The sequence below is a fragment of the Macroventuria anomochaeta genome, assembly GCF_010093625.1.
Source record: "Macroventuria anomochaeta strain CBS 525.71 unplaced genomic scaffold BU25scaffold_29, whole genome shotgun sequence".
In the NCBI taxonomy this organism is placed as follows: domain Eukaryota; kingdom Fungi; phylum Ascomycota; class Dothideomycetes; order Pleosporales; family Didymellaceae; genus Macroventuria; species Macroventuria anomochaeta.
Window position 1 is genome coordinate 324849 of NW_022985390.1, and position 15190 is coordinate 340038.

General features: G+C 53.7%; 4 protein-coding genes across 4 annotated transcripts; 3 read left to right on the forward strand and 1 right to left on the reverse strand.

Annotated features, from left to right (window-relative positions):
* Window positions 1–319: 319 nt before the first annotated feature.
* On the forward strand, window positions 320–2402 carry BU25DRAFT_474789 (uncharacterized protein; the record flags this gene model as incomplete). Its single annotated transcript, XM_033710915.1, has 4 exons — window positions 320–673; window positions 772–1654; window positions 1741–2162; window positions 2215–2402. 4 exons carry the CDS (start codon window positions 320–322, stop codon window positions 2392–2394), a joined length of 1839 nt encoding a protein of 612 aa, XP_033558971.1. The 3' UTR covers window positions 2395–2402.
* Window positions 2403–5249: 2847 nt separating this feature from the next.
* BU25DRAFT_398493 (HEAT repeat protein-like protein) lies at window positions 5250–10641 on the forward strand (the record flags this gene model as incomplete). The annotated part of the gene is made up of 8 exons (XM_033704911.1): window positions 5250–5366; window positions 5437–6331; window positions 6389–7388; window positions 7442–7684; window positions 7730–7958; window positions 8010–8323; window positions 8373–8893; window positions 8996–10641. The coding sequence occupies 8 exons, from the start codon at window positions 5250–5252 to the stop codon at window positions 10639–10641; spliced, it is 4965 nt and encodes a 1654-aa protein (XP_033558972.1).
* A 133-nt stretch (window positions 10642–10774) lies between these two features.
* BU25DRAFT_398497 (WD40 repeat-like protein) lies at window positions 10775–13187 on the reverse strand. The gene is made up of 2 exons (XM_033704912.1): window positions 12999–13187; window positions 10775–12946 (listed from the first exon to the last, which is right to left on the reverse strand). Exons 1-2 carry the CDS (start codon window positions 13054–13056, stop codon window positions 10962–10964), a joined length of 2043 nt encoding a protein of 680 aa, XP_033558973.1. The 5' UTR covers window positions 13057–13187; the 3' UTR covers window positions 10775–10961.
* Window positions 13188–13576: 389 nt separating this feature from the next.
* On the forward strand, window positions 13577–15190 carry BU25DRAFT_347477 (uncharacterized protein; the record flags this gene model as incomplete). The annotated part of the gene is made up of 2 exons (XM_033703156.1): window positions 13577–13841; window positions 13899–15190. 2 exons carry the CDS (start codon window positions 13577–13579, stop codon window positions 15188–15190), a joined length of 1557 nt encoding a protein of 518 aa, XP_033558974.1.

Sequence of the window (15190 nt, forward strand, 5' to 3'; positions counted from 1 at the left end):
TTGAGCAAGCTTATATTTCTCCCACTCTTCCACCTAACAGCAGCGAAGACGAGCTCTACCAGAGTGGTCTCGAGAACTTTCCAGTCAACAAGCAGCGGAGCTCAACAGGTACGTGCAGATCTCTCTCACCTCGTCTCATGTCGGCCCCGGCTAACAGCATCTCTCAGGCGGTCACTTCACCGTCAGATCTTTCGCCAAGCGCGCAGTGACCTCGCCTACACCTGTGGAGCCATCTGGTTCCCTGCCTCTCCCTCCCCTCTCACCTCAACGACAAATGTGGTGATTACCTCCTCCCTTCTCACCATCAGTCACTGCAAGCATGAATCGTTCACTGCTGCACGGAGGCCCTGTTCGCGGCAACACTGGCCCTCCTCGGGGTCATCAGGACGCGAGGCCTTCACAAGACGCACAAAGCAACCTCGCCGTCCGACCTGCTGACAATGCAGGTACCTTCAAGCTCAAGAAGAATGCAGTCAAGATCGTGAGCGCTGCGGGTCCAGCGCGCAGCGCGCCGTTTCCAGAGGCACCTCTACGATCAGCAGCGACGCTGCCGACACCAGTTTCGTCGCCTACTCATGTCCAGGTCAAGCCACAGCAAACAGCAACTAAGGAGTACGTGTGTACATTGGATCCTGAGGATAACCTTGTGTTGGCGACTTTCATCTCTTCGAACGTTACTGACATCTTTTGTGCAGAAATGAGACACCACAAATTACTCAGCTTGACGTGGTGCCTCCGCTATTTTCAGTTCCTACGCTTCCGCCTTCGAAGATTGAGATACCTCCACAAAACCTCGTCGCGAATAGCTCTCTAGATGAAATTTTCGCCCAATTGTCAGCTGCAACCCCTACTGTTCCCTCAAGACCTGCCGAGGAGCTCTGTCCCGTTGGTCCCGACAAGTCTATGTTCTCATTTGAGGACCGTTTGGAGACTGGCACCCTCTCAACAAAGGATTCTGCCTCAACTTGCCCCCCGACTCAAGGCCAGGTGCATCCACCCTCTTTACTACTGGACCCTGGGCGCCTCCAGGATGTGCCAACTCACGCCTGGTCAACACCTGAGATGCAGCAAGCTCCGTCCACCGCCAGTTGGCAAGGCGAGACTCAAGACGAGTGCGAGGGAGAGTATCTCCGTAAGGCTGCGGCGTACTTCAGTGCGTTTCCCGTTCGTGTTGGCGACTGTGCACACATCATCAAGGCCGTGGCGACCAAGCTGCACATCGCTTACACCCCCAACCTGACGAAGCTCCAACCAGAAGAGGTAGAGAAGCTGCGAGCACGCTACATCTTTGCTGTGGTGAAATACGTCAACAAGAAGGTCAAGCTTAACCCAGAGCCACTGACTGCAGACTTTGTCCAGAAGGTGCTGCTTCATAGCAATGGTGACTTTTTGCAACTGTGTGCCGCTCTGGTGAAGAGCAAATACATTGCGCTTGACAATCTGAAGCAAGTCACGGGGCTATGCCAAAATGTCCTCGACGTGCTGCCGAAAGCAGACGACAGTCCAACTGCAGGGCGATCAGAGGCCTCTAAGGTTGATGCAAAGACCGACGTGGCTCCACCACCGACTCCTGCCGTTAACACGTTAAAAGTGGCGGCAGCCGATCTTTTCGAAGGTATGAAAGCTTGGCCGACCCAGGAGAAGCGCGAACATGGTAAGTGAAAAGTTGGTGGGCTGGTTAAGCAATCATCTTCATTTGTAGTTGTATGCTTTGATTGTGACGAAGGCTGACCCGCATAGGTACCATCTATCGAGCTTGTGTTCTAAAGGGCGTTGGTGGGGTCAAGTCACTGACCCAGCTACAAGCTCTGGTGTGGGGTGGTAGACTTGAGTCAATCTCCATGCCAGAGCCTGGCTCCGAGCATGCCCTCGTCAAGTTCCTTACACCCGAAGCCTGTCAGGCCTATCTCGATGCTACAGAGAACGGCATTGAGGTTCAAGGCGACACGAAGAAGACGATCATCTTTGTAGACAAGCAGCCAGGACCAAATTCTATCAACGACGTAATCCAGAACTGCATCAACGGAGACGCATCTCGCTGCGTTCGAGCCACTGGCGCAGACGACGACTGGTCAGATGGTGCCCTGTTCAAGCTCGCGCGCGGCAAGCAACAGATTCCGAGAGATGTCGACCGCATCAAGCAAGGTAAGACCGCACGTAATGTAAGTCTTACGGTCCACTGTCGATTTGGGAGGTACACTAATGCGTCAACAGCACCACTACATCGAGTTCCGCTTCGGTAACATCTACCATGCTCTCAATTTTAGACGCTACCTCATGGACGACAAAGAGTGGGAGCACTGTTCCATCGGTTATGCTCCAGACCCATGCGAGCTTGCGCGTGGCGTGCACTACAAGGATGCAGATGAGGGGGGCGGTGGTTTTTTCGCTTGAAGCACCCAGTCGTTACGGCGGACAAACAAAGGCTCTGTCTCAAGTCAGGGGTTGCGATGGCTCGGTAAAGACTTTGTGGATGGCTAAAACTTATGTCTAAGTGCAGCATGTACCTCCCCACATTCAGTGGTGATTGTAGGTACCGGTGACTTTCACAAGTTGCTGACCCCCCTTGATAATTGGAACGATGATGAGATATAGCTTTTTGGCCCAAAGAACAACTTTGTGGGTAGATGACATCATGGTTTCCAGGCAGAGGGGGGTCAGCAACTTGTGAAAGTCATTATAATGACATCGGCAAGGTGCAGAGTTGTTTGCGGCATGTGTCAAGCTATCAGGTACTGATCAGAATGCTAAAATCCGGGAACGATCGTACGTAAACAGTCAAGTTGACAACGTTTTGATAGATGACAGCGATCTCAATGTGCTCAATGCTGGTGCTACCCTTCACCTTCGACCTTCTGAACCAATCCTGAAACCGCTCGCGACTACAACCGATGATGAATAACACTGCCTTCCGACGACACATTCTCTTTAGATCAATATTCGGTCAGCCCTTCATATAATAGCCGGGTGTGAGAATAGGTCTTCGCTTCCATGATCCTGGCTAATGGTGTCGAGTTGCTGTTGCGATTCGTGCCTTAAGCAAAGCTTGTAGACACTATTCGATTGGTTCTTGGGGATGAGCGGAGGTACAGGGAGTCCATAGGGCTTTGACAGTCACCTAAGCAAGGCTCGGGTGGTCAGGGGTAGACTATCTGGGCAAGGCAGTAGTAGCCTTTGTAATAGTTGCGGTAATAGCCGTCTAGCCGGAGGCCGTGATGACTGGGAGCAATAAGTAGTACAGAGTATACTATCTGGCTCAAGAGCAAGTGAGATTCCAACAACAAAGTTGATTGACGAGGTTGAACACAATGCCATAAGGGCAGCGTGTCTACTTGTTATATACTTTAGCAGGAGGATTTGCTCAGATTGCTTGGTATCGAGTATACTGCTTGTACCAAGTATACTGATGCGGCCTAACTGCTCGAGTTGCTTGACCAAGATTGATGATCATACTGAGTATTGCCGATGCGGCCTCACTGCTCAGTTCAACCAAGATTGATGATCATGCTGAGTATCGCTGACGCGTCCTAACTGCTTGAGTCGCTCGAGTTGCTCAACTGAGAGTGATGATCATACTGAGTATCACCAATGCAGCCTCACTGCTTGGGTCGATCGATACTACAGTTCCTTGGCTCCTCTTGTATTGTTGCGTAGTCCTGTTTGTTCAGTGTTGTTGTGGGTTGCCCTTTGATTGTAACAGCCTGTTGGCAGTGTGTCACGGGTATATACTGTTTGGTTCCCAGTACCCATATCTATTGGGTTACTGTACCTTTTTGGTTGGTGTAGCTCAGGTGGGACCAAACTGATGTTACAATCAAAGGGCAACCCGCAACAACACTGAACAAACAGGACCATGCAACAATACGAGAGGAGCCAAGGAACTGTAGTATTGATCGACCCGAGCAGTGGGCCACGTTGGCAATACTCAGTATGATCATCACTCTTAGTTGAGCAACTCAAGCAACCTGAGCAGTGAGGCCGCATTGGCGATACTCGGCACGAGCAGTATACTCAGTACAAGCAGTATACTCGGTACGATCAGTATGCTCAGTACCAAGTGATCTGAGCAATCCTCTGCTCAATTATATAGCAAGTAGTGTAACAATACAGAGCCCCATTGTGCCAAATGGCCAAAAAGTACATCAATATCAGCACAACTGCTGATATTGGGCTCTGTATCTGTGAGGGCTAGGCTCGGTCCCACCTGAGCTACACCAACCAAAAAGGTACAGTAACCCAATAGATATGGGTACTGGGAGCCGAACAGTATATACCCGTGACAGTATCTAATATATAGGCATAGTGCAAGGCACCTCCTTACATAGATATATGAACCCTCTTCTTCCCACCTCTAGATAGTTCTTACTCATGCTTGCAATTCAATTCACTCCAGCAACTCATTCCTCAACTCACTGATCCTTTGTGGTATCCCCACACTTGATACCTTCTTCATCATCTATCCTTTCGATCACTTGTGGTGTTCTTACACTTGTCAAGACTCAGGTTTGGCCCACTGAGCCAAGTAAGCCAAAAGGTATCACGGCTCACTCTAATGGTGAGCTCTAGCCGGAACAGTACTATATCATCAGCCAGGCCTGACAACACTTAGTCTCTTCTACACCCTTATCTCCAACAAGCCTGAACCTTCCTTCCCCCCATTCATCCATCTCAGAGAGCAGTTGGTATCCCCAGCTGGCCCCTCTCACAAGCTGCCTGTAGTTGTGCTGCTGCTGCGCCTCGCTCCCCATCCCCTCCAGTAACATATAACAGCCGCAGCCACCCAATCAGAGCGCCACAAAAGTTTGAGTGAGAAACCTGTTCATATAGGTCTATAGACTACTCCACCAAAAATTCTCATGATAATACATTGTGTGTGGCTCTACAGCCTCATTTTTGGTGGAGCTATTTTGGTGGTTTGGCGCATTACGCGAATCCGCGCATTACGCGCACGGATACGGTACACCCCTATTAGGACTAAATTCAAGCGCGCGCCAAACCAGGACATAGATCAGACCCCACAATGAACTTGAGCAGAAAAACAATGTCTAAGGGTCCAAGATTAGACGGATTTCTTGATCTTCTTGAGCCAAAATGAGGTACCAGCTAGTTGGTCAATTCTTGGCAGCTCCAATTCGACGCTAACGGCCACGCTAAATTCGCCACATTTGGCCATTCAACCCTCACCTCAAAATTTGTGGTCCGTGGCCCTGACGCCTCGCACGACCTCGACCGTTTCGCAGCTTAGAACGATGGCAGAGGCCGAGGAGAGACAGAGAGTGCCAACTCCGGAGAAGGTTCTGCGAGACTTGGCTAAAAATGCGTCCAAAGCCATCCCTCGATTTGAAGAGAAGGAGCCAATCACCGGCGTGAAGTAAGGATGCAAAGTCCGTGAACATCGAGGTTCAGCTCCCAATCGATGCTAACCTTGCCAGAGAGCTTCGCGACCTGGTTGACCCGCTCCTAGAGACTGCTGATCTGCCTGACCTAAACCCTGGTCACAGAGCCGCAGCATCGAATGCACTATGCTCAATCATTGAATCCTGCCAAGCATCGAAAACTGAGTATGCGCGCGACGCTATCCTGGATGACTCGATATGGCTTCGACTGTTTAACATCTACCTGCAAAGATCAGACGATGCCAAGGGCAAGTCCATGAGACAAATGCTCTTGCTTCTCACCAGCGTCATAACTAAGAACCAAAGCACAAGAGCGTCCGAGCTCCGACTCCAAGCTGCAGCAACCTTCATGGACATTACCTGTGTCCGACAAGACCGTATGAAGGTCAAACCGGCCGTGCAAGGTCTTGCACACTTCTTACTCCGGGATGTAGTGTCAATTGCACAGCTGCTCGAGATCTACGGTGCTCAATCAACCTTCACTGGACAATCAGGAACACCATCTCCGCAAATATTGCTCAAAGCTTTCCTCACATGGGTGGTCCACCATGACACTTCACTCTCGGCGGGTCATTTGGTCAAGAACTTCCTTATCCAGGCGCGCCGGCTGCCCGAATATACTGCTCAAGGTGACAACACAACCATCTCACCGATATGGATAGAGCCGGTCGTTGATATGCTTCATCAATGGCCGGACCGACTACGCGAGTTCAAGGCCAACGTTTTCCCTCACTGCTTCTTACCAAACATTGACGAATACCTTCGCTTGCTCTCGTATCTACGTTTCGACGTGCACGTGCAGGCAAGAGGCGACATACCTCAAGCTCTGCGTACGTACGAATCGCAGAACAACGGCTTGGATAGGTCGGAAGAATTCAAAATTCTGTTGGCCGCTCTTGAGACGGGAAAGGAGCTGACCATCGTTCGCGACATCGGTAAGTTGATCCACAACTGCCACAGCCGCAGGTCAAAAGCGAGCTGACGTGATCCAGACTACCGTTTATGCGATCGCATTGAGATCCAAGGCAACTACTTGCATCTGCCCGATGACATCTTTGGCGCATGGATGTCACACTCCGAGCCTGAGGTCAGACTCGCCGGAATGTTTCTTTCAATACACTCTACCGCTATCACAAAGCCTATGACCGGTGGCATCTTCAAGTCCCTGAAGCGCAATCTTGTTCATCTTCACACAGACACAGATGCTTACTTCCGAAGGGAGGTTCATGGCTACACACAGAAGCTCTTCGACCGCCTTCGAGCGAGTACAGCTACGCTATCGAAAAGCCTGATCAAAGGCCGCACCTCGGAACAGGGACGGTTACCCTTACCGAAGGAGTGCTTCCAGCAGCAGAGCCCAAGTGCCAGGACATTAACGGAAGACCCACTGACGGAGTCTCTGGTATTCATCGTATGGTACACAAGGTTCCTTGAGTGGGAGCTGCGTTCAACCGGTACCTATCAGCGTCGCATCACTGCTTTGCGATCTTTGATCATCATTCTCAAATCCGGTGTCGATGCGGGAGTTCCACACGCACAGCTTTCTAAATCCGCGCAGGGAGAGCTGAACTGGGCACACAGCCTGCAGATCTCGAAAACCCGTCTTATGCGTTTGCTGCTAGACCTGGTATTGGATCCATTCGACGACATCAGGGAAGCTTCCATTTCAGTCCTACAGCTTTGTCTCGCAGCGCTACCCGATGTCGAAAGGAGTGCGGTACTATCAACGCTCCCTCGCTTCATTGCCCGCGCAGAGGGTATGATGGTCCGCACAGGGCGCGCCGACCAGGCGGATGGTGTTGCTCGAGCATATTCGCTTCTCTTCACTGTGGCCAACGCCAACGTTACAGAAACATTGGAACTGCCGTCTTCGAAATCTGAGGTTTTTAATGGTCTGAGAAGGCAGTTGACAGAAACACTCCAAGTGGCTCATGCAAATCTATCACAGGCTGTCAATGGTCGCCCAGTGCATGGTATCTATGCTGCACTGACGTTCGTACACCTCTGTAAATTCTTACTAAAGCTTCTTAGCTGACATCTGGCAGATACATCGTAGACCAAGATACGTTCTATTCCACCATCGCAAAAGAGGAGATTGAAGTTCATCGTACATGGGTGGAAGCCCACAATGAGTTGATTGAAAGCTTCGAAACACTCTGGTCTATTGTCTACAATGTCCTTTGTGCAGATGCTCCGGAAGGCAACGTCCCAGATGAGGTAGACGAAGCAGCAAACCTTGACACAAGAGAAGTCTTGAGCTACTCATGGCGAGGCCTCAAAGAAGCCAGGTAAGTGCGCCGAACAATGAATACACCACCAGCTAATTGCGACAGCGTCCTGATACGGACCATCATCACTAAAGCCTCGATTGGCAATGATGATCAGAGCATACTTACACCAGCTGTGTTCGAAAGACTCGGCCGGCTTTGCTTCACACAGCTTCTGGAGCTTCGCCATCGCGGTGCGCACTCAACGGTCGCTCAGACCTTCGCGGCTTTCTGTCGTCGTTGTGCAACCTCGAAGATTCCAGAACTTCAAGCGTTACCAGATGCATGGTATCAGGTGAGTTTGCAAACATAGTTCTTCCGATCGAATCTGACATGGATCCCACAGGAAACGCTTCGGTCTATGCAAGCCAAGGCTGGAGCTATTACTCGAAGATCTGCTGGCATCCCTACACTGATGGCCAGCATCATCGCAGCCGAGCCAGAAGCGGGAGGCAAGCTGCTAGCTCGTGCGATGAATGATCTCGTCAGCGAAGCATCTGTGGAGGCGCAACACACCAATATCGAAGAGAGTCGCCTGCCGCAGGTGCATGCTCTCAACTGCATCAAGGAAATTTTCACCACTTCCAAACTCAGCGTAGCATCAGAAGCATACATCGCACAAGGTCTTGAGCTTGCAGCAAAGACACTGAACTCAAACATGTGGGTCACGTTGCACTTTCGATCGAAAGGATGCTAATGGCATGTGTAGTTGGCCAATTCGAAATTGCAGCCTGATGCTTTTCAAAGCCTTGATCGAACGACTGCTCGGTAGCAGTGAAGCACAAGACTGGAAAGAGCAGGACCGGGCGAAGACATCGCGCTTTTCGTACGACAACTACCCTAGCCTGCTGAGCATACTGTCGGATCTTCTCGATCCAAGTGGTCCGTTGAAGCAAACACTCGAAAACAGTTCAGAGAGCAGTAACCCTTTCGATCTCCACGGTGCTGAAGGTGTCTTCCCAGCACTGCAAATCCTGCGGCAGGCGCGACCGCCCACAAATGAACTTGGATCAATCCGAGCATCCGTCGAAAAGCTTCTGGCAAGCCCGCATTGGCACATGCGTGATATGGCTGCACGAACAGTTGTGTCCCTGCTTCCATCGTACATTATGTACGATGCGGCATTCGAGATGCTTGGAAAGGACTACCGCTCGACCAACACCCGGCATGGTGTCCTGCTGGCCGTTAAGTACATGATGAGGAAACTGATCAATGATCAAAAGAGTCTGGGTAAGTACAACGCTCCCACAATACTTTCGCCCCAACATTTGTAGCCGCTTGCTTCTATATTGCGTTGTTCGATAGTATGAATGCCCTACTGACCTTCTGTAGCTTCGCAAAGCATTGAGGCCTTACTGCTGGAATTAATCAACTGCGTCGATCGACGGTTCACACACAACATATGTCCCTTCATTGACACTGTCTTCTTCGACATCGTCAGCACGTGCGGCTTGTCCATACTTCAGCGACAGGAGTCAAAACCTGTACTGGCATCATGGACACAACTCACTTCGTTCATTGAGATTGGTCCAGAGTATGAGCTGGGCATCAGCAGTGAATCTGATAGCCCGCTTCGTATCGAAGCGTTGGCCAGGCTGTTCATCATTGACCGTGTCATCGTTCGTCCTGAGTCCCTGGGCACAATTGTCGCACAGGATTACCAGAGCATCGGTGATGCTCTTATGCTTCTGGCGGCTGAGGATCCGGATACCTGCTGTGTTGCGCTCGAGACTTTGGAGACGATCATCGAAAAGGTCTCCTCCGATGCACCAAAAAAGCCGGTATCTCTGCTCATGGCGCACATCCACTGTGTGGTCCTAAATGCCGAGAACCCAGAAGTTATCTCAAGAGCACAACACGTACTTGCAGAAGCTCTAGCCAATGGGTCTTCAAGGCGAGCCGAGTTCTTCAGCCTACTCACCTCCTCACAACTCCTCGAAACCCTCTCCAAACTAGAAACACAGTGTCTCTCCGCTCCACCATCAAACATGCAGAGCGCCCTACACCTCCTCGGTTTCTTCCTCGAGCATACCTACTACACGCTCCCTTCAGCGTGTGACACCATTTTCTCAGCATTAACCCGCTACATCCGGCTCCTGCGCATGACGCTCATCGACACAAATCCCTTTGACACGCGTTTCGCCGCCGCACAATCCATCTGCGCTTTGTGTTCCCTCTGGACCGCAAGCACACCTACATCGCGCCACTCGCCGCATGTCCTCGGTCTCGGGCTAATTCTGTACGATATGCTGCAAGACGACGACGACGAGATTCGGGACCTCGGTGCACTCGCCACTTCAACCTTCCTCTCCTCCACAACAAAGCAAAAGGGAGAGCCCACGGCGCCGATATTGGCAACCCAACACCTGCTTACGCACCTCATCTCTCTCTTTCCCAAGTCCGGAGCACTGGCTACACACGCCCTGCGCCACCTCTCCTCCACCGCACCCGCATCGCCCTTGTTCAGCACACCGTTCACGGAGGTAGTAGAGGAAGTGACGAAGCCGCAAACAGCCCTCTTTGCGCAGGAAAAACAAAACCTGTTCAAAGACGACGTACTCGACGCTTTATCGTGGAGTCGTGTACTCTCCACACCCTCCCTTATTGCCTCTCTTCCGGCCTCCGTGTTCGAGAGTGCAGCTCTTTGGACGAATGATGCTCTTGCAGTTTTGACAGATAGATATGAGGAGGAGACCGATGGCGCGCTGGGATGGGCGAGTAAGCCCGAAGTTTTCGCGTGGTTGCTCCGTATCATCTGCCTCGCGGACGTGGTCCTGCAGACCAGTGCGAAGGGCAAGACGGGAGTTAAGTTGGGGTTGGCGAAGATGGTGGGTGCGATGGAGAAGGCCGAGGGGCACGGGGTGGTGCTGGAGCACGCCGAGAAGGTGTTGGAGGAGGATGTGATGAGGAGTTTGGGGGTGGTGAGGGGTGTTGCGGAGAGTGCGCCGGAGTACGCTGTTAGTTGGTTGTCGGGATAGACCTGTACAAGGCAGAGATGAAGTACGGGCGTTGAGTTCGTTCCTTCATCCAAAAGATAGAATTGTGAAGATATCTTTTGGATAAAGGAATTCAAAAACAAAGATAAACTAGCTGAATCACATCAAGTTCTACGTGCGATCAAATTCTACATGCGATCAAACAAGTGCAAATCCGGCAATAAATTCTGAATTCAACTGTGATATCATCATCGTTCTCAAACAGCCTACTCATACACCAACGGCCCCTTTCACCTCTTTCTGTTCCCGCGCCTCCCCTTCCCATCCTGAATCTTCTCGTCTACACCACCGCCAGCCAGGTCCTACCTAGCCTTCCGATACCGCCCCTGCCGCATCTCAGCCTGCAGCGCATCATTCTGATCCGGCAACGGCGCTCGTTTTCTCTCCCATCCTTGTCCTTCATTCTGCTGCCCTCCTACCGGCCCACCATTCTGGCCTGCCATCTGTATCCCCGGCGGCGCAAAACCCGGTGGTGGAAAGCCAGGCGGCATTCCAGGCGGCGGGAGCCCAGGCGGCGCACCTTGAGGAAACCCGGGTGGCGCACCTTGAGGGAAGCCAGGTGGCGGAAACCCGGGCGGCATGCCTGGCGGGAACTGGAAGTTCGGCGGCGGTCCGGGCGGGAACTGAGGAGGCACGCTGCCCTGTTGTGGAGGAGGGAAGCTAGGTGGTCCACTGTGCTGCGAAGGTGGACCGCCGTGGTGCGGGAGAGGCGGGGGAGGGGGCATAGCGCCGGATTGTATGAGTGCTGCGAGACGAGAGGGGTCCATTCCTGGTGGGACGCCGCCGAGGAATGGTGGCGGAGGACCAGAGGGGAAGGGGCTCATGCCGCTTGGCGGAGGGGGGAGGGGTGGCATGCCTTGACCACCTGGATGTGGGACGCCGCCGATGCCGGGGAGCGCGCTGGAAGATCCGTCTGGGTTCGCTGGCGCGAGGCCCGGCAGGTTGAGGCCAGGAGGTAGGAATGGTAGAGAACCGACGCCTGCGGATTTGGAGGGTAACTTCTGGTCAACCAGACCTTCTGCCTCGTCTTCGGCTTCTTGTTCTTCCTCCTCTGCGCGCTGGCGCCGCCCGTGGCTGCGATCGAAGGTCCCGTTCTTTTCCGCGGCTTCCTGACCGATGTGGTACCTATCCTCGGGGTACTTTGTGTCGCCGGGACGTGGGCGTGTCCAGAAGCGGGTTACGCGGTCGTTTGAGCCGGAGGCTAGGATGTGGCCAAGCGGATGCCAGTCGAGGGTCCAGACGGTGAAGTCGTGGGCGTATTGGATGCTGTGTGCCGGATATATGGCTTGTGCGGGCGCGTTGTGAGGATCGGCGGAGTCGTAGGGGGACAGGGTGGGTGGTGTGCCTGCGGGTGCGTTCTGCTCGTCGAGCAGGTAGTGGTGGATGCTGCCATCGACGCCGCCGGTGGAGAGTAGGTTCTTGTGCATGGGGTGCCAGGCCATGGTGATGATGTCCTTGTCGTGGCCGCGCAGAAGAAGAACGTCGCGCATCATGCGCAGGTCAAAGATGCGGGCTGTGTGATCACGAGCGCATGTGGCTAGCAGATTCCCCTGGGTGGGCTCGAACATGGTTTTTGATATTGGGTTCTTATGTCCATGTAGTGTTGTGAGGCAGCGGCCAGTTCTCGGGTCCCAAAACTTGACCTGATGGTCCTTTGAGCCCGATACGAGCAGCCCCTTGTGTGGGTGCCAGTCTACTGACTTTACTTCCCAGCCATGTCCCGTCAGCGTCTGCTCCTCCTGGCTGGACGCAAAGTCCCAAATCTTCAGTGTTGTGTCGTCGGCGCACGTAACGAATTTGGAGTCTGTTGGTGCAATGGCAAGGCCCCTGACTGCTTCTGTATGCGCCTGGACTTCTTTGACGTTGTTGAAGTTGGTTTGCCAGTACTTGACCACTCCGGTTTGGTCTGCTGACAGGAGCCAGTCGTCGGTATGTGTGTACTCGACGCAGCGAATGGCAGCTTCGTGGGCCTGCATGATGGTCTCGAAGTTGAAGCCCATGCCGTTCCAGAGGGTGAACTCGCCGCTCGTCGACCCCGTCAGCAAGCGGCGACCTTCTGGTGTCCATTTGACTACGTTGATAGGGTGTTTGACCTTGTTGAGGGAGGAGTGTACGGCTTTTGCGGGTATCGACTCTGCGGCGCTGGCCAGGCGGGCAGCGGGAGGCACCATGTCGACCATGTAGCTTGCGCTCGGACGCTCCATCTCAGGCAGGCCAATGTTCTTGTACCGCGGGCGGCGATTGCGCATCCACTGCACTGTTGTGGCCCCATAATCGGTCACGGCGCCTGCTGAGGTCAGTACTGCTTTACTGCAAGCAGACGGCTGGGGTTGACATACGCTTCGGTCGCGCGCGCGGTCCGCCCTCAAACTGGTGCTGGTAAGGTTCGCGCTCCATTTGGACTAGTGTGTCGCGACGTCGTCTTCACCGCGCTGGTGAGATGTGTGCGGTATCAGCGCTCCATGGGCTGCTGCGGTGGTCACGACGCGTTGTCGACCGCCCTTCACTGCTTTGCGCGGAGGTTTGAGGTCCAGCTCCGCCGACTAGCGCGCGAGTGCCACAAGTGGCTGCAGCCACAAGCCGGGGACGACGAGCAGCCACAAGCCGGGGACCATCGGAAAGAGGGAACGGTGGTCCTGGGCCTCGACATTCCCCGCAGCCCCAACAATCGCATGGCCGTATCTATTCCCTCAAGTGCACCAAGCCCGCCATGCACTGCGACCACTGCGACCACTGCGACCACTGCGGCCGAGCCTTCTTCTTCCGCCCCCAGCTGCTGGCCAAGTAGCTGAATCCGTCCGACCGGTCTACCGAGTCTCGTTCCACCGCCTCGGCAGAAGAGACGCAATCCTCACCAGCCCAGCAATCGTCTGATAAAGAGCCGGAACCGCCCGCGGAGCATCGACTGTCAGCTGTCATGGCGACACTCACTCAGTCGTCGTCCACTGGGACCGACGCGCACGCAGCCAATTCTACCAAACAACGTGGACGCAACACGGAGCAAAACGGCAATCCTACGCAGCAGACCAACCGCTCAACCCACAGGCGCAAGAGCAGCAAAGACAGCAAGTACCGCCATGTCTTCGCAACACACTCCGTGACGCGCATCACCTGTCTGAGCCATGAGTCCGAGGATATGCCCAGTTTCGTTGGCTTCAGGAACCTCATGATCTTGGTCCTTAGTATGCAACCCCCCCCCCCCTCCCACTCAGACGGGAGCCCTTGCTGATTCCCACAAGTCGTCTCCAATCTGCGACTGATGATGGTGAACCTCCAAAAGTATGGCGTCCTCATCTGCATCAGCTGCCACGACTATCGAAGATCAGACGTCATCACCGGGCTGCTGCTCTATCTCCTCGTCCCCGTCCACCTCTTTGTAACATACCTCATCGAGCTGGTTGCCTCCTGGCAGGCAAAGCGAGCGCACGCAAAGATCTCAGAGGAGAAGGAGGAAGACACACCCGAGAAGTACGCTGCCGCGCTGAAGAGCTTCAACGCCACCTGGCACACGGTCGCCTTCTTCCACAGCGTCAACGCCGTCTCGAACCTCTACATTGCAACCAAATACGTCTACTACGACATCCACCACCCCGGTATTGGTACGCTTTGCGAGCTGCACGCCGTCATCGTCTTCCTCAAATGTGCCTCCTACGCTTTCACGAACCGCGATCTACGGCACGCCTACCTGCACCCCAAGCAAGCCGAACCTCTCCCTGAACTCTACAAGTCTTGCCCGTATCCCCACAACATCCACTTCAAGAACATGTGCTACTTCTGGTGGGCACCTACGCTCGTCTACCAGCCCGTCTACCCACGCACCTCACACATCCGCTGGGGCTTCGTCTTCCGCCGCTTGCTGGAAGTCCTTGGTCTCAGCATCGTCGTCTGGGTTGCCAGCGCGCAGTACGCCGCGCCGCTCCTCCAGAACTCTCTCGACAAGCTCCTGACGCTGAATCTCACCGCGATCCTCGAGCGGGTCATGAAGCTTTCTACCATCAGCGTCTTCTGCTGGCTGTGCGGCTTCTTCGCCCTCTTTCAGTCCTCGCTCAACGCTCTGGCTGAGATCATGAGGTTTGGTGACCGCGAGTTCTACGGACCTTGGTGGAACGTGTCCTCCATCCGCAACTATTGGACTACGTGGAACAAGCCCGTCACAAACTTCATGCGGCGACACGTCTACTCGCCGCTGGTCGGTCGTGGCGTGCCTCCTCCTGTCGCCCAGATCATCGTCTTCTTCTTCTCGGGCGTCTTGCACGAGCTGCTCGTCGGTGTGCCCACACACAACATTATCGGTGTCGCGTTTGTGGGCATGATGGTCCAGATACCGCTCATCGCGTTGACTGACGTTATTCAGAAGATTCGCGGCATCGATGGGAAAACGGCGGGAAACATGATCTTCTGGGTAAGCTTTTGTTTGGTGGGACAGCCTTTGGGCGCATTGTTGTACTTCTTCGCGTGGCAGGCTAAGTATGGCAGTGTGAGCAAGCAGTTCGAGGCCAGCAAGGCAGGCGGTATGTTCTCGAGACGATAA

Excerpts from the sequence above, each read along its gene's own strand:
- BU25DRAFT_398497 (XM_033704912.1), bottom strand. The coding sequence starts at position 13,056 with ATGGAGCGCGAACCTTACCAGCACCAGTTTGAGGGCGGACCGCGCGCG. Across the intron at positions 12,947-12,998 it reads ACCGCGCGCGCGACCGAAGC|GCGCCGTGACCGATTATGGG; the intron begins GTATGTCAACCC and ends TGACCTCAGCAG.